At 45.0% G+C, this 19,279-nt stretch overlaps 1 protein-coding gene across 1 annotated transcript in view; it reads right to left on the bottom strand.

Annotated features, from left to right (window-relative positions):
* akap13 (A-kinase anchoring protein 13) overlaps nt 1-19,279 on the bottom strand; it is a 74,995-nt gene that overhangs the window by 37,334 nt on the left and 18,382 nt on the right. Inside the window, exons 4-8 of the mRNA XM_053630615.1 lie at nt 18,685-18,990; nt 12,049-12,232; nt 9,476-9,668; nt 4,995-8,205; nt 2,828-2,880 (exon numbers count right to left, since the gene is read on the bottom strand). Coding sequence (XP_053486590.1) covers nt 2,828-2,880; nt 4,995-8,205; nt 9,476-9,668; nt 12,049-12,232; nt 18,685-18,990 — 3,947 coding nt within the window. The remainder of the gene's footprint in view (nt 1-2,827; nt 2,881-4,994; nt 8,206-9,475; nt 9,669-12,048; nt 12,233-18,684; nt 18,991-19,279) is intronic.

Here is a 19,279-nt window from a genome sequence, read left to right as displayed (position 1 = left end):
CGTTCCTGGTCGTTTTATTATTTTTCATTTTGCTGTTTGGACTTTAATCCGTTTATAATGCTTTTAATAAAAGTTTTTTTTTAATTACAAAAACTCTTAAATCAGGTATTTACTGTTCGTTGTTTATATGTTAGTTTTTGCGTGACAACAAACAAAGAAGTAATTCATGGTTTCATCGCACCGCTCTACACCTCTAGAGGGCGGCAGAGTTCTCCGTTCAGCTCGGAACCTTCTCAACATCTACTACTACAGCAAGTCTCCCTCCGTCCTGCCGCTTCCTCCGTCCTGCCGCTTCCTCCGTCCTGCCGCTTCCTCCGTCCTTCTCTCGTAAATAAACACGTTTTATTACGCGAGTCTCACTAAGAAAGACTACATCAAATAAAACCCCTTTTAAACCTAAACTACTTTCATTAAAGTTGCATTAAATTACCTTCTGATTAAAACCGTGGCCCGGGATTCGTTCTGATCGTGTTGGGTTCTTCAGTGTAAGCAATAATAATGCATACGTGTTCTTTTACTGTTAAATAATAATAAAATAAATAAATGAATAAAAAATGTGAAAGCCCACTGGGTGGAGCAGCTTTTATTTATATTTATCACTGCTGTACTTCAGAATCAGCTCTTACAATTCAGTTATAACTAATTATAACATTTATAACTTAAACTTGTCTGTCAAAGTTTCTTTAAAATGAACTACATATAAATAACCGATATATGAAAATATTTTTTAAAAAGTAATTCTTATTCTAACTTTTGATTATAATTATAAATGCAGCCTCGGAGACCGATCCGCAGAGGAAAGTGCAGCACACGGGGACACTTGGCCTCGGCCGCGTTATCTTCAGAGCCTCTTTAGATAAAACGCCCAGAATGTCATTTCTCATGAACGGCGGCGATGTAAAAGCGAGGGACGTTAACGCAGTGACGGTCTGAGCGCCAGAGGAGCGATAAGCTACGAACAGAAACAAAAACTTCAGCTACGCAGTTCGATAAGAACCCGGCCGAGCGGGCGCGTTATCTTTACAGCACGCGCGTCGACGGAACAAAAACATCGGCTTCATTTTATTAGTCCGACAAATACAACTACGGAATTAAACGCGTGATAAATCCACCCCCCCACCCCCCCCACAGATTTCGAATGACCTCGAGTTAGTGTCTCGTGGCTTCATTAAGCTGCACTTGAGTAACTGTCGGAGCACGAGATGTATATTTAAAACGAAAAGAGAGTAAATAAATGCGCTGGATCACGTGCTGTTCTATCCTCTGTGCTGCTGAATAACGCGTGTGGAGGCCTTCAGCCGTTCAACGAAACCCGTGATGAACGTGATCACTACAACGGGATATTCACACAGAGATACACGTCGCGCTGATCTCCTCGACTCGGGTTAGATCTCTCTCAACACTCGCCATCTTCTCGCCCAGATCTCATCATCTTAGTCTTTTATTTTATGGTTTTTAAATCTCCTCCATGTCGTATCACGTTCCATTTTGGCGGCCCGTATCTCAGTGAAACGCTCCGTCTCGGACGCGTCTACGCTTCTCTTAAAAATAAAAGGTTCTTCGGCGGTTCTTCACGGCACGGTAGCTTCCGTGGAATTATTTTTCATTTCACCGAGTTGAGCTTTACGGTTATTTGGGGATTAAAGAAGTTCTTTATGTTTCATTATAGGTTCTTCAGAGCGGTGTATTGGTTCTTCAATTAAGGGTTTCATCCCTTAACAGGTTCAAGTGAACCCGATAAGGTTCTTTCTGGGTCTGGAAAAGGTTCTCCGGCAGGCGTCACTCTTAAGAACCTTACTTGTGTTCCTTAAAGCGATAACAAAGGGGTTTTTTTGTTGTTGTTTAGAGAGTTTAAGATTCTCTAGCAGTGGTTCCTTGTGGCACTGCTGTGAAGAACCATTTGTGGGCTCTTTAAAGCTCCAGTAAACAGATGGTTCTCTAACCCGACTCCGAATACCAGGAACTTTCCTCAGGTAAACACTCGCGTACTCGTTTTGGATTGAACTCGTCCCCCTGTTTGCGTTCTCCTTACACACTTGATCTCAGATGAGAAGGGAAACTGTTCTCATGATACTGAGGTGCTCGAGGTGTTTGTTTCCACTCGGGGCTTTTATGCGCTCAATCTGAAAGGGGGCGTAGATACGAGAGGACGGAAAGACGCACAGAGAGGCGAGTGAGACGGTGGAAACTGCGACGTTTGAGAAAAGCAGCAGGAAGAGCCCGGAAACGATACGGCAGCCCACAGGGACATGACACACGATGGAGTGCTTAGGAGTAGTGACCTCCTTCCTGTTGGTCAATCGGCTACTTCCTGGTTTAGGTCCAGACCTTTCCACCGACGCCTCCGTGTCTCTTTTTCGAAGGAAGGAAGGATTCTTCCCTCTTTTCGCTACCTAAACAGTCCGCCTCCTAAAAAGTCTTATTTTAAAAAGCAGGTCACATGTGGAACGTAAAAAAATGCTACGTTCTCACACTCCTAGAAGAGCGTTCCCATATCACTTTGGCCACAGACAGGGTCAAAGGTCAAGGGTTCAGGTCTGAACCTACGTCACAGGTCTGTAAGTTTCCTCAAAGGTCGTGGAGAGAAGAAGAAGAAAAAAAAAGGGGCAGTCTTTATTTCTTTCTGACACACACACACACACACACACACACGTTTACTTCGACGTCTTATTATGTCTTACTGACATGAATATGATAAAAGGTAAACATGTCAAGAGACGTAAATGCAGACAGAGGCAACAGGTGACTCATTTCCCCGAGAGAGAGAGAGAGAGAGAGAGAATCAAACTGAATCCGAACACACACACACACACACACACACACTCACCTCACTGCGCTGATCCGTGTGTGTTAACGCGGTCTCAGGACGTCCATCGTCACCTACGAGCAATCACAAGAGCACAAGGTTCGCTTCTTTAAACTCAAACTCTTTCACACATACAATTACGACAAAATAAATCAGCCTCTATTTTTTTTTTTTTAATAAAGAATATGCAAATCAAATGCAAATCACTTCTAACGTACAACTCTGCCTTTAAAACGTTAGGCCCCGCCCCCTACCTACCCGAGTCTGATCCTGGTGTGAATATATTTATAAATGAAATATATTTATTCATTTTTTAATTGATGAGCTTGTTTTTTAATCTCATCGTCCAGGTTTACAGACAACAGCGAGACGTCCAGCGAGACGTCCAGCGAGACGTCCAGCGAGACGTCCAGAGAGACGTCCAGAGAGACGTCCAGTGAGTGGTACAGCGAGAGGTACAGCGAGAGGTACAGCTAGACGTCCAGCGAGACGTCCAGCGAGACATACAGAGAGAGGTCCAGAGAGAGGTCCAGAGAGAGGTCCAGTGAGTGGTACAGCGAGAGGTACAGCGAGACGTCCAGCGAGACGTCCAGCGAGACGTCCAGCGAGACGTCCAGCGAGACTCCGGACAGCTCCACGAAGCCGCGAGAGTGTGTGATGCAGGGTTAGAACACAGGGCTAAACTGGAGGCTACACGTTGAGATTAAAAGAGGAACACGGACATCTCTGTTGCGATTATTAATAAATACGCTGGAAAATAACTCTATGTGGTACTGAAGGTTGTGCTTGGATCCTCTGAAAAATAAAAACCTCGTGATATTAAACGCAGTTTATGAATATTCTGTTTATCGTGTGTGTGTTAACTGTGTGTGCGCACCACTTAAGAGTACAATAATAATAAACAAAGTGGTACGCAACACTGTAATGCGGTAAAGACCTGACCGGAACTACTTTAGCTGTGCATCTACTCCAAAATAATCCCACCCCTCAGAACGTCTCTCAGCCAATCAGCATGGAGAATACAACAGCGCTGTTGTGGTACAGGCTTAAAGACGCTTTAAAACTCATTTCAAACCATTTTCCAGGTTGTTTTGTCTGTCTTCTGCACATATCGTTGTATCCACACGTAAACGTTACATAAATTACACAAAACTTCACCACACTGACGATTTATTCAATAGTGCGTGTGCTTTACAGAAGAATTCTGGCTCCTGATTGGTCGTCAGGTGGCGATTAGTTCTCTAGAACAGCGGCTCTGACTGTAGCGCAGGTTTATATTAACGCGCTCGCTCTCATACCTTACTGTTACTATGGTAACAGTTCGTTCACCGAGACATCATAAAAAAAAGTATGACGTTGTTCCATAAACAAAAAAAACTGCCATCAGTGCGAAATTGCTGCTGCATCTCACACTCTCTCACACTCTCTCTCTCACACACACACACACACACACACACACACACACACACAGTGTATTACTTATTTATATCACTATACGATGAGACAGATTTCCTCTTTTCCGTGCGCTGGTTCCTCTTCAGTTCAGTTTCAGGAGGTTTTTATGTCTCGCTGCAGTCACATGTCTGTTATCGAACCGCGGCCGAGCTTACTGCGTAATTCATTCACTTTAAATCAACAATAAATACCTGTTCAATCACGGTCTAATCGTGACATTCCCACACCTAAACACACACGCGGATATCTCTACCATCTACCGAACATCACTGCTAACAATAAACCTAAAACAATTCCATCTTATGACGTAACGGGCGTCGACCTTCTCCCGGAGCCACGAAATGAGGGAGGTCTGAACTCGCTGCACTGAAAATAGAAAGAAACGAAGAAATAAATAAACGCTATTCTTCACGAGCTGCATCCGAACGAGCGTGATAACAGCGCACCGTCCACGTGTCCAGTCCACACCAGTCACACCAAACAAACAGCTTTGTTCTAAACGACGCACCGGTGCGTTTCATGAGCTATCGTGAGACGCGGCGGCAGTGCGCTCGAGGAGAACGTGAATGGAGGTAAAAGAAACGTTATGGAGAGAGACGTGCGAACGCGGGCTGATGAACGGCGTCGCTATAGACCTCATGATTCATGAGACACCAACGAGACCTGGTGGATAAAACAACAGAATAAAATGTCTACCTTGTTACATGAGAACTAATATTAAATCTCTTCTCACCTGCTCCTCGTTCCTCCTTTGGTTCCTCTCCATCTTCTTCCACCACGTGACGTTTCTCCTCTTCCAGACTTCCAATTTTACAAACGCCAACATTGTCCAAAGGTGGCACCTCCTGGATCAAACCACTATCCACTTCCACAGCGTCCATACCCAAGCCGGTACCACTATCCAGACCCATAACGGAGCTCAGATCCAGAGGCTGGTCAGAGATAGAAACGTTCTCCAAAGCCAAATCTGAATCGTTACCACAAACGGGAGGGTCCAGAATTGCAGTCTCGCTCTGAAATGGAGCTTCAGGAAAACTTGTATCCATCTTCGAGTTCATGAACTCTGGTGGAGGCTCCAGAGATGTCCAGAGGTTTTCCTCACAGATTGTCTCCTCAAGCTTGGTGTGATACGGTGTTTCTCTGATGCTCTCCTCAAAAGCTGTGATCTCCGGTTGCTGGTCAAAAACTGTTTCTTTAATCATCGCCTCACGATGTGGGCCTTGAATGCTATTCTCCGAGGTTGTGACCTCAAGTTTGGGATCTTGAGATGTTCCATTTTTGCTCTTCTTAGAGGTTGTAACCTCAGGTTGTTGGTCTAGAACATTCTCCTCAGAGCTGTTAACCTCAGGAACTTCAAAAGACATTTCTCTGATTGTCTCCTCAGAAGGCGTGATGAGATCATGATGGAAGTCAAGAGTTCCTCTAATGCTCTCTTCAAAGGTCACGAATTCATGTTCGGGGTCATAATCATTTCCGCTCTTCTCAAGCTGTTGAACTTGGACGCTTTCTTCAGGACTGGTAACCTCAAGAAGTGTACCAAGAGATACTTCTCCAATGTTCTCCACAGAGGATGTGAAATCATGATTGGGGCTCAGGGATGTTCCTCTAATGCTCTCCACTGAGATCGTGACCTTAAGTTGTTGGTCTTGAACGCTTTCCTCAGAGATTTTAACCTCAGGAAAAGGGTCAAGAGATATTTCTGCAATCGTCTCCTCTGAGCATGTGATGAGATCATGATGGAGGTCGAGACATGTTCTACTAATGATCTCTTCAACGTTCATGGCCTCAAGATGTTCTTGGCCCACTTCAAGATGTGGGCCAAGAGATTCCACAAGTGTCTCTGTAGAGGTCGTGAGCTCAGTCTGCGGGTCTTCAGATGTTTTGTTGATACCCTCCTCAAAGGTTATGACCTCAGAATGAGGATCAGTGATGTTCTTAGAGACAGCAGTGGATAGAGATAACGCTTTACATGGAAGTGACAAAATTTCTGGGTTCTCACCAAGCTGTGTAGGGATCTTCATCCACTCCTCCTGAACATCTTTAGATTCTGAAGGTTGGTCATATTGTGCTTCAGAACCTACAGCATGTGTAATCACTGCTGTTCCTCTAAGGTTCTCCTTGGATACAAAATCACATGGTGGTGCTACAGACATGTTACTCACTATCTGTGGTGCGTCTGATCTCTCACACTGCTGAACCAGATTTGGTTCTAACTTCATAACCTCCTCCTTGGTCTCCTCCACCTCTGAAGGATACATTTTGGAGGTTTCTGAATCATTTGTTGCTATTCTCTCGATGGTCTGTGAAGTTGCGTCATCAAGGTGAGGATCAAGGGGACTTCCCCTGATCGTCAGTTTGGAAAAAGAACCACACAGTATTGTTAGAGGTGACTTTTTAGAACTTTCACACATCTCGGGCAGCTCTGTTTCCACCTTCTCACCCGCCTCCACGATCTCGCTTGAACCTGCAGGACGGCCAAGTTCCAGAGAAGCCGAACGCGGTTCAAGCGAATCGCTTGTTCTGATGAAACCATCTACTGAAAAAAACTCACAGGGCGACTCTGGAGGTGTTTGAAATGCTAGTGGTTCCCTTTCAAGCTTTGATTCTGAACCACTTCCTGTTTCATCGGGGTTCGAATCAGACACCGTTAATCCTGGAGGAAGTGGTGAAATTCGGTCCAAAACCAGGGGTGGACTCTGTGATCTTACTGGATCTCGGTTCGGGTCCGTGGTATCCGTGATCTGAGCGTCTTTGGCGTCAGATTGTGGTTTGGTGCCCTCCTGAGGCGGTTCCTCACCTCCACAATGGGACTCGTTAAATACTTCAGAAGTTTCTTCTGATATTTCTAGAGATATGACGGGTTGGACACCGCTCATCGATCCTGGCGAGGAACTTTCCTCTGTCTCAGGAGGTAAAGTCTGATCAACTCCACCACTTTCCTCGGTCGTGAGGGAAACGCCGAGCACTAATCCGTCAGGCTCTCCCGGGGGATCGGTGGCATCACGAGGTGGCAGCTGTTTTACGGAATCTGAACTCACCTGTTCTGAGCAACCGGACGCTGTTTCTGGAGGAGTGTGGATTTGGTGGCCTGCAGCCGCATCGACCAGCGGAGGCGGTTCGAGACGTACGTTGTGGACCGGCCCTGGAGCCATGTTGGGTCTGAAACTTAGAGAAAGCAAATCTTCGCTGATGTCTTGCTCCCGTGTTGTGCAGCCGGTGGACTCGTATATCCGTTCGATGCTGCTTCCTGTTTCCTGGCTCCGGATCGGGATCTCCTTCCCTTTTTCCGCGGCGTCAACGTCTAAATTTAAGTAAAAACGGGAGAGATTTTTGCTGCTCGTTTGTCCATCGGGCGACTGTGTGTTCTCGCTCGACAAAGAAGTTTCCTGCCCGGAGTTACGCTCTCCTTCCCTTTCCTCTGGGAAGTCCCCTCTCGCCTTGTTCTTTTCTTCATGCTCAGGGAGGAGTCCCTGGGTCTGACCCATCGTCCCAGTATGCGTGTTGCCAGATTGGATTTTGTTGTGCGTATTTGTCTCGGATAGAGCGTGGCTCCTCTGTGTACGAAGCGCCTCCCTGATTGCTCTCAGCTCGCTATCTACTTCCTCCTGCTGCTGCTGCTCTCTACAGGAAACGCCGCTGACAACCGCACAGTCCTCCTGCTTGCCCCCAGGCACTCCCTCACCCTCTAATCTCGAAGTCCGTTTCCCAGAACCCGAATCTCCGCTGGACGCTGGTGCATCATCCCCCTCTGACTGGGTGCTGCCATTCGCGCACTTGGCGCTCTCGCTTTGTTCTTTCTCGGTGTAGACTTCCTGAAGCTCGCACGCCGGCGGTTTTTGGAGGGAGGGGTTTTCAGACGGAGCGTCCACGGCCGTTGGCGAATCGCAGACGAAATCCCGGCTCAGGATCAGCGGAAAGGACTGGAGCTGCTTCAGAGATCCTCCCTGAAGAAACGGGGACGGAGAATTGGTTAAGAAGCAGTCGATGAACAAATGAGAATGAAAAAATAAACAGGAAAGGCGGAATCAGTCGGGAGAAATCAAGTGCAAAAAGAGAGACGAGGAGATGAAGATGAAGAAAAGGAGGAATTTAGACAGAAAGGAAGATCTCAAAGGTGGTTCGTTGACGTGAAACGGAGAGAAGGAACAAAGCGACGCAAACTACAGAGTTATTCTAAACAATTCAACTGGAATCTAATCGTAATTTAAAAAATGGGTGAAAGACTCAGCAATAAAAAAAAAAAATACTCTCTGGATCCAGTACATAAAAATATAGCCAAAAATGACTGCACTGTTACTGTACACGTTTAAATAAAGCGTGCCATTTTTTAAAACTGTTTGCTTCTACGCAGGACGTCGACTGTAAAAAAATCCTATTCGAGAACCTCACAAAATAAGTCTGAAAAAGAAAGTGTGATAAGGCAGATATGAAAAACACGGCACCTTTAAAAAATATACTCCTGCTCATAAAAACGCCTCCGTCTGATTGGCTGTTAGTTAACGAGGTCTGAGGAGGTTATTAACGGACGGAAAAAACCTACATGAAGATGAATAGCGTGTACATAATATACATGAACTCGCATATTATCTTAAAAAAAAAAAAAAAAAAACCTTTCACTCCAAAAAGGAAAGTAAAGAAATAGAAAGAAAGAAAAAGATTGAAATATAAAGGAAGAAATATTAAAGAGCATTAACACACACACACACACACACACACCAGCCCATATCTACTTCTAGTCACCTGTAGTCTTTTTAAAAACAAAGGCGTTAACATTTGTCATGGACAACACTGATTCGCTAGAACGTTCTCAACCAATCAGCAACAAGCCCCGCCCTCAGAGTTATATTAGAGTCTGTACAGCTGGCGATGTGGGAGTTCTGGGTGCCAAAACTTTTGCTACAACTAGAAAGTAAAGAAAAGGAATAGCAAGAGAGGGAGAGAGAAATCAGCAAATGTAGAGAAAGAAATATTAAACCTGACAAAGTGTTAATCTCACACACACACACACACACACACACACACACACACACACACACACACACACGCGCGCACGTAAACAGAGTGTATCTACTTTTAGTCGCTGAAACCTGCTGAAACAAGGCAGTGACTCACGGCTGCCTCTCGACTCTCCATCACGAACTCCCACGCGCCTCACTCTCGCACGTTTATCACCGTTTTATTTCATCAGACTTGACGTAGTTAACAGGTCGTCACCTTGTTGTGGCGGTGAGAGCGGGCGTAGCGGCGTAGCTCCTCCACGTCTCGCCTCAGGTCCGGAGGTTCTCCGTCTGCCTCGTTCTCCACCGACAGCGTGAAGGTGTTCAGCCTCGGGTGGTGCAGGAATGCACGGCCTGCTGCGTAACACCGCCTGGGCGCTTTTGTTTCGAGGTGCGGTGACTTCTCAAGCCTAACACACACACACACACACACACACACACACACACACACACAGGACGCCCAGGTGATTCAGAGGCACCACACCCTTCAACACCTCGCTCTCTTTTGCTCACAACAAACTCGCTGTCAGTCACAGCAGCTTCACACACACACACACACACACACACACACACAGCTGTGAACACCTGGAGAGAGCGAGAGAGTGTAAATCACCAGGTGACTGCTCTTTCATTTAGCGATGCTCCTGTGATCCTGAAGACGTGTGTGTGTGTGTGTGTGTGTGTGTGTGCGTGTAGGAGTAGTGTAACACATTGTGTAAAAACCACGTGTATTTAAGTGAGAAAACCGGTTTCACTGTACAATACATGGAAATGAACACTTCTGCTAAATGAGAGCAGCGTTCAGAGACAGAAAGAAAAAAAAGCAACAAAAATAAACAGAAATAAACAAATAAACAACAACAACAACAACTCTCTTCAATTCTGCCATTTAAGTCCTCACCTTCATCACATTTATTTTATTTATTTTTGTTATCTGTTATTACTTTAATGGAAAAAAAATCTGAGGTACTTTAAGCTAAAATAATATCGAATAAAATAATAAATTAATTCATTGTAAATTTTGTATTTATTTATTTACTTACTTACTTAACACACCATACACCCTGCCATTTAAAGCTTCACCTTGAGGACATTTATTTTCATCAAATTTTATTTTTAAAAAGTCAGTCATCATCAGTAACCGTCGCTAAAATTAAAGCGAACACGGAAATATCTGAGTGAAAATGACGCTCTGAGGGGAAGTCACATTCCTGCACCCGAGCAAATGTGGATCAACTTCCTGTTTACACCTTTTTCAGGGAGAGCTAGACGAGTTAGCCCAGAGTCTCCATACAGTGCCCTGTCAAATTAGCACCAAGTGCTAAGCGCTAAGCCAACACCTGACAAAACCGGTGTAAGAAAATGGCTAACGTTAGCATCGCTCTGGGTAATCAACATCAGAATCAGTCACAGGCACAGTAACTAAATCACAAACACACACACAGGAAAGAAAACCTGCCCTATACAAGGACACTGACTCAGACACACCTACTAAACCAGACAGCAAAAAACACAGTGTAACTGAACACACACACACACACACACACACACACACACACACACACGAAACTACAAACACACAGAGACAAATAACCGATCACCCATGTGTTTATTCTGAAACCTTTCACAGCCACAAAGCACCGCCGTGATCTCACTCACACACACACACATACACACACACACACACACACCCAAGTCCTGCTAACATGGGCAGGAAGACAGAACTGACAAGGTAATGCAGGGACATATTTTAAGCAACTAGTGCTGCTGAATAAAATACAATAGGGTGCATGTATAAGCTGCGCGCACACACACACACACACACACACACACACACACACACACGGACAATAAACCCACTTCCTGTCACAAATGACCGAAAAGATAAGGCTAATGGATATGACCTAGCTAGACATTAGCTAATACAGGCCTTTGCTAGCGGGCGAGTCCTGTGTGTTTACAGTGTAAATATTTAAAGCAGGTGAAAACACTCAGGACTCAAATTACTCCGTTATCAGTTTACTGCTCGATTAATAATGACATTTAAAAAATATTTTGGGCATTATAGTGTTGTAATATTAAACAAGGAACGAACGAAATGACTCGGTGCATCAGTGACCGACACTGATTCATTCACCTAAAAGACTCGTTCAGAAAGACTGAATCATTCACCTAAAAGACTCGTTCAGAAAGACTGAATCATTCACCTAAATGACTCGTTCAGAAAGACTGAATCATTCACCTAAATGACTCGTTCAGAAAGACTGAATCATTCACCTAAATGACTCGTTCAGAAAGACTGAATCATTCACCTAAATGACTCGTTCAGAAAGACTGAATCATTCACCTAAATGACTCGTTCAGAAAGACTGAATCATTCCTGAGAACTGCGAGTGTGTGTACCATAAGAGTGTTTGTACTGCAAGAATGTGTACTACTGACTCTGCCAGTAAGTGTGTGTGCACTGAGTGTGTACTGCAAGAGTGTGTGTACTATAAATGAGTGCACTGCGAGAGAGAACCATGCAAGAGTACTAAACGAGACAGAACTACACAAGAGAACCATGCGAGAGATACACTAGAGCATACTATACGAGAGAGCACTATGCGAGAGAACCATACGAGAGAGCACTATGCGAGAGAACCATACGAGAGAGCACTATGCGAGAGAACCATACGAGAGAGCACTATGCGAGTGTGTGTACGGCGAAAGTATACGCCGAGACTGTACTATAAGCGTGTATTCTGTAAAAACGTGAGGCGTGTGCGAGTGTGTGTGTAGTGTACTCACTCTGAGAGCAGGTGTTGCAGCTGTGTGTGTCCTCTGCTCTGCGCCACTCGGGCAGGTGTGTGTCCGTGCTTGTTGGCCAGCTGCAGGGCGTCTGGTCCTCCTGGCTGCTGCAGGAGGAACAGAGCGACTCTCCGGAGACCTCGACGAGCCGCAAAGTGCAGCAACGTCTCATGAGGACTGAAATCTGCCGTAAAAACAAAACACCCCGATCTGATTCAGGTCGAACTTAACAGTAAGAAATAAAACACACCCAAATAACACAAGACATAAAAGGTATTTATTAGCGTCTGAGGAGCAGCAGGATGGATAAAGAAATGATTAAAATAAATAAATCAGGTGTTCCCGTCGCTCCAAGAAAGAACAGCAGCAGATGGAACGCACAGGGTCCGCTTAAGGTGTAAAAAATACTTTGTGGAGACCGAAAAGTGTGAAGAAATAAACACACCTGCTCATAAACACACAATGCGAGTCCAAGGTTGTAACGTTGTTCAGGTCAGAGGAACACGAAAAAAACATTAATCACTTGTTTAAAACTATTTTTCCCAGAAAGTCAGGAACATTATGAAACCTTTCTCTGGAACTCTGGATCCCAGATCTCCTTCCAAAGCGTGTCCTGCTTCTACAGAAAGGTTTTTATTTAAAAAGGTTGACCGGGTTTTTTACCACCAGGCTTTTCAGGAACGCAGGACCCTTTACAGGAACCTTTGTAGAACCCCAGGAACTTGTTTGAAATGTGAGGACCTTTGGGTTTTTTTATTTTTATCCCAGTCCATCAAGAACTGAAGCATTCCAGCAACGTTTTTTAAAACCTCAGAACCTTTTCAGGAACTCAGGTTTTTCAGGCAGTCGATTTTTTTTTAGGAACCCAGGAACTCAATCCTTTTTTACAAACTGAGGAATCTTCTATTAGGAAGTCAGAGAAAACATTTTAGGAACAAAACGACTTGTTTAAACTGTTAGAACTTTTTTTTTTAAGGAAGATAGAAACCTATAAACATTTATCAGGATACCAGGAACCTTTTCTGAAACCTGGGAGCATCAGCTAAAGATCCAGGTTACCAGAAGCCCTTTCAGAACCTTTGTGCTACTACGAAAATGTTTTAAGGAACTTCGGAGAAGATAAACTCTTTTAGAAACCCAGGAACTTTTTACCATGAGTCTAGAAAACTTTTTTTTTAGGAACTCGGTGAACCTTTTTAAGTAAGTCAGAGAAAAAAAAAATTTAGAGTTGTTAAAAAAAAAAAAAAAAAAAAAAAAAAAAAGATGGGGGCGTTTACATTTTTTTTTTTTTTTAAACAAATCTGGGAATCTTTTCAGGAACTTCAGAACTTAAAATCCTAGGAACCTTTTCAGCTTCCCAGAAACTCTGAAAAACCTTTTGTTAGAACTGAAATGTTCTAAGAGGCTCAAGGTTTTTTAAGGAACTCGAACATTTTTTATAATCCGGGACTTTTTTCTGGACCTTTTTAGACACCCAGGAACCAGAGCCAATTTTAGTTCATAAGGCACAGTTCTAGAAGCCTTTTTAGTTCTTGTTCCAAAGTCTATATTTTTGTCTGCAGGAGCATGCTGTACTACACATGAATGACTGGTTTAAATGCAAATGTTAGCGAACGTCCAGCTCTCTAACCGTTCCTAAAAAGTACACTTGTAAAAACAGAGGTTGGTGCGAGTTTATCAAATGAATAATAAAAGAGAACCAAGCTTTAGTGTGTACAGCAGGAACTCGTCCAGGAACCGTGGAGCTCTTGTTCAGGACAAATCCACAACCACCTTGTTTCTCGAAAAGTTCCAAAACCATCATGAAACTGCACACGTTAGCACTGTTGCTAAAATGACACTAACATTCCTGCGACTTCCGCGAGTTCCTGCACGACAGCTGGCGAAGGTTAGTTACGAGGAGTATTCATTACGATTCCTGCACCTCCTATCGTAAACAGCCTCGGTGCGATCCGTCCCCTTCGCCTGTAATCCACACGCAGTGAGAACAGCTGGCGAAAACCAACAACCACAGCAAGGCGTCTGATAACACCGGGACTCTGCACATCAAGCCCCTCCCACTGACTCTCTGAACATCACATCTCCACCAATCAGAGGGAAGAAAACAGTCATGGCTTCGAGCAGAGCCTCTTTAACCCTGGCGAGGGTCGCCCAAATAAATCATTTACACGTGACGAAAGAAAAATGTTTACTTTAGGACGAGTTAAAGGACACACTGTGTTCTCAAACTGACAAATTCAGACTGCTGATTTCTGCAGCAGTGAGACATATCACTGACAGACAGACAGAGATCAGACAGACAGACAGAAAAATAAAAATGGGAATAAACAGACAAACAGAGCGGTAGATGTAAATAATGAAATGGACAGACAGATAGAGACACAAACAGACAAACAGAAAAAAAGATACACACACACAGGTGGAGAGAGACAGACACACACACAGGTGGAGGGACAGACACACACACACACACACACAGGTGGAGAGACAGACACACACACACACACACACACAGGTGGAGAGACAGACACACACACACACACACACACACAGGTGGAGAGAGACAGACACACACACACAGGTGGAGAGAGACAGACACACAGGTGGAGGGACAGACACACACACACAGGTGGAGGGACAGACACACACACACACACACACACACACACACACACAGGTGGAGGGACAGACAGACACACACAGGTGGAGGGACAGACAGACACACACAGGTGGAGGGACAGACAGACACACACACACACACATAGGTGGACGGACGGACAGACACACACACACACACACACACACAGGTGGAGGGACAGACACACACACACACACACACAGGTGGAGGGACAGACACACACACACACACACACACACACAGGTGGAGGGACAGACACACACACACACACACACACACACACAGGTGGAGAGACAGACACACACACACACACACACACACACACACACACACAGGTGGAGGGACAGACAGCTGGACAGACAGGCAGAGTTAGATACAAGGGAAGAGTGGATAGAGAGTTGGATAGATGGACACTCGGTTGGACAGACAGACAGTTGGACAGAATTATATGGATACACATATAGACAGTTGCGCAGGGAGACAACAAGACAGACAGCAGGACAGATGGACGGACAGACTTGAATTTGTTTAGTTGGACAGACAGTGGGATAGATGAAAAAATGCAGAGCTGGACAGATAATTGGATTGCCAATCAGACAGACAGCTGCACAGACAGACATAAAGGCAGATAGACAGCCAGACACACAGCCGGACAGACAACAAGTTAGACGGCCTACACAGCTGGATAGACGGCCGGACGGCCAGACACACAGCTGGACAGACGGCCAGACACACAGCTGAACAGACAACATGTTAGATGGCCAGACACACAGCTGGATAGACGGCCAGACACACATCTGGAAAGACAGAGACAGATGGTCAGACACACAGCTGGAAAGACAGACAGACAGATGGTCAGACACACAGCTGGAAAGACAGACAGACAGATGGTCAGACACACAGCTGGAAAGACAGACAGACAGATGGTCAGACACACAGCTGGAAAGACAGACAGACAGATGGTCAGACACACAGCTGGATAAATGGACAGACAGATAGTTAGTTAGACAGACAGCTGGATAGACAGCAAGACACATGGCTGGACAGACAGAGTGTGTGTGTGTGTGTGTGTGTGTGTGTGTGTGTGTGTGCGTGCGTGATTAAAGTGCACACACAGTGTTTTATACAGAGTGTCTATCAGTAACTGCAGCAGATACTGAATGGTTTTTGTGAAACTGGAAAGAAAAAGCGGTTTTCAGTCAAATTTCATCAGATGCCGCGCCGCTCGCTGCCAGGACGTTATCTAACACTCTGGAGCGGATTATTCCAGCGTGTAGCTCACCGTTAAAGCCAAAAACACCACCGACACGTTACAGCCAGTACGAGAAAACACACACACACACACACACACACACACACACACACACGTCAACATCAGCTACTTCCTGTTTCATGCTATATTATAATCAGCGTATTGTTCATGGACCAACAGTCCGAGTGTTCATAAACAAAACACCGAAGTCCACAAAATGTCCGTCACGTGTCCTAAACACGGCATTTTTACGAGAGTGCACGTCACTGTTTTATACAGCAGAAATACACGTGTCCTTCTCCAGACACGAAAGAATAAAACCTGACAACATTCTGCCACCTGGTGGCTAAAACCAGAGATCAACACCACAATTTACTATGCAACCGCATGTTCAATAAATAAACAAAAACAATCATCCTATTAACATTCATTCTCATTAAATATATATCATATGCATGACTCTTTATTTAATTAAATAATAAATGACTATTTATTTATTTAAGTTAGATTTTATTAGAGCAGTTAAATCAGCCTGAGAAGTAATATCTTCACTCACGTATTGTTTAATTAGATATTTTTCTTTTCCTATCTTACACAAATTAAAGAAAAACACTTGCTTTAACAAATTTGCTAAACATGTAGCTAATAATAAATATTTTTATGCTGCCTTTTGTTGTGTACGTCAGAGAGCTACAACTGTTAAACAAACTAATTAATAAACATTTAATCTTCTGAAAAATATGCAAAGAAAAAAGAAAGAAAGGTTCAGCTACACGTACCTGTATGTGTGTGTGTGTGTGTGTGCGTGTGTGTAAGTAATTGTGTACCTGTGAGTGTGTGTCTAAGTAAGTGTGTGTACCTGTGTGTGTGTGGGTGTGTGTAGTTGTGTGCATGTACCTGTGTGTGTGTGTGTGTGTGTAAGTAATTGTGTGTACCTGTGTGTGTGTAGTTGTGCGTATCTGTGAGTGTATTTGTAGTTGTGCGTACCTGTGAGTGTGTAATTGTGCGTACCTGTGGGGGTGTATATGTGTGTGTAGTTGTGTGTACCTGTGGGTGTGTAGTGTGTGTACCTGTGTGTGTGTGTGTGTGTGTAGTTGTGTGTACCTGTGGGTGTGTAGTTGTGCGTACCTGTGGGTGTGTAGTGTGTGTACCTGTGTGTGTGTGTGTGTGTGTGTAGTTGTGTGTACCTGTGGGTGTGTAGTTGTGCGTACCTGTGGGTGTGTAGTGTGTGTACCTGTGTGTGTGTGTAGTTGTGTGTACCTGTGGGTGTGTAGTTGTGCGTACCTGTGGGTGTGTAGTTGTGCGTACCTGTGTGTGTGTGTGTGTGTGTGTGTGTGTGTGTAGTTGTGCGTACCTGTGTGTGTGTAGTGTGTGTGTGTGTGTATGTGTAGTTGTGTGTACCTGTGTGTGTGTAGTGTGTGTGTGTGTGTGTGTGTGTGTATGTGTAGTTGTGTGTACCTGTGGGTGTGTAGTGTGTGTACCTGTGTGTGTGTGTGTAAGTAATTGTGTGTACCTGTGGGTGTGTAGTTGTGGGTATCTGTGTGTGTGTGTGTAAGTAATTGTGTGTACCTGTGGGTGTGTAGTTGTGTGTACCTGTGGGTGTGTAGTGTGTGTACCTATGTGTGTGTAGTTGTGCGTACCTGTGGGTGTGTAGTGTGTGTACCTGTGTGTGTGTGTGTGTGTGTGTGTGTGTGTAGTTGTGCGTACCTGTGGGTGTGTAGTGTGTGTACCTGTGTGTGTGTGTGTAAGTAATTGTGTGTACCTGTGGGTGTGTAGTTGTGCGTATCTGTGTGTGTGTGTGTAAGTAATTGTGTGTACCTGTGGGTGTGTAGTTGTGTGTACCTGTGGGTGTGTAGTGTGTGTACCTATGTGTGTGTAGTTGTGCGTACCTGTGGGTGTGTAGTGTGTGTACCTGTGTGTGTGTGTGTGTGTGTGTGTGTGTGTGTGTGTAGTTGTGCGTACCTGTGGGTGTGTAGTGTGCGTACCTGTGTGTGTGTGTGTAAGTAATTGTGTGTACCTGTGGGTGTGTAGTTGTGCGTATCTGTGTGTGTGTGTGTAAGTAATTGTGTGTACCTGTGGGTGTGTAGTTGTGCGTATCTGTGTGTGTGTGTGTGTAAGTAATTGTGTGTACCTGTGGGTGTGTAGTTGTGTGTACCTGTGGGTGTGTAGTGTGTGTACCTATGTGTGTGTAGTTGTGCGTACCTGTGGGTGTGTAGTGTTTGTACCTGTGTAGTTGTGCGTATCTGTGGGTGTGTAGTGTTTGTACCTGTGGGTGTGTGTGTAAGTAATTGTGTGTACCTGTGGGTGTGTAGTTGTGCGTATCTGTGTGTGTGTGTGTGTAAGTAATTGTGTGTACCTGTGGGTGTGTAGTGTGTGTACCTGTGTGTGTGTGTGTAAGTAATTGTGTGTACCTGTGGGTGTGTAGTGTGTGTACCTGTGTGTGTGTGTGTAAGTAATTGTGTGTACCTGTGGGTGTGTAGTTGTGTGTACCTGTGGGTGTGTAGTTGTGTGTACCTGTGGGTGTGTAGTGTGTGTACCTGTGGGTGTGTGTGTAAGTAATTGTGTGTACCTGTGTGTGTGTGTAGTTGTGTGTACCTGTGGGTGTGTAGTGTGTGTACCTATGTGTGTGTAGTGTTTGTACCTGTGGGTGTGTAGTGTTTGTACCTGTGTAGTTGTGCGTACCTGTGGGTGTGTAGTGTTTGTACCTGTGTAGTTGTGCGTATCTGTGGGTGTGTAGTGTTTGTACCTGTGGGTGTGTGTGTGTTGACGTCAGGGCCCAGTACACTCCACCCGGGTGGTAGTGGGAGGTGCTTCAGTGCTAACGTTAGCGTCTCGTCCAGCCTCTCGCACTCCTGTACAGGGATGTGCGAGTCGGCGAGCAGCAGCGCCCCCTCCAGGCCGTCCCTGTGAGCCGCCGCACTAATCAGGAAGTGAGCCATGTCCAGAGCCAGATCGTGGACAAACTGGAACCGTTCCTCCGCCACCGGGTCAACGGAACCACCGGGTCGCGCCTGACACAGTGTGACCCGAACTGTCTCATCACGATCGTGAGCTGCAAAGGAGATAAATACACACACAGGAATGAAAAGCAGACATGAAAAGACACACACTCAGAAAAACAGCACCTCCTGTGAGTGATTAGCGCCCCCTAGTGCCTCACAGTGTGTGTCCAGGATTCATGAATGAATTGTGTTCAGAGATTGAAGCTCATCTTTTTCCATCTAGTGAGTGTGTGTGTGTGTGTGTGTGTGTGTGTGTACTATGTGCGACAGGCCTATAAATATACACACACCTCGACATTCCCAACATCAATCACAAGCCAACTGCAGACAGATTGACCC

The sequence above is a fragment of the Ictalurus furcatus genome, chromosome 8 (assembly GCF_023375685.1).
Source record: "Ictalurus furcatus strain D&B chromosome 8, Billie_1.0, whole genome shotgun sequence".
NCBI lineage: Eukaryota > Metazoa > Chordata > Actinopteri > Siluriformes > Ictaluridae > Ictalurus > Ictalurus furcatus.
This window is presented reverse-complemented; position numbering and strand designations above follow the sequence as displayed.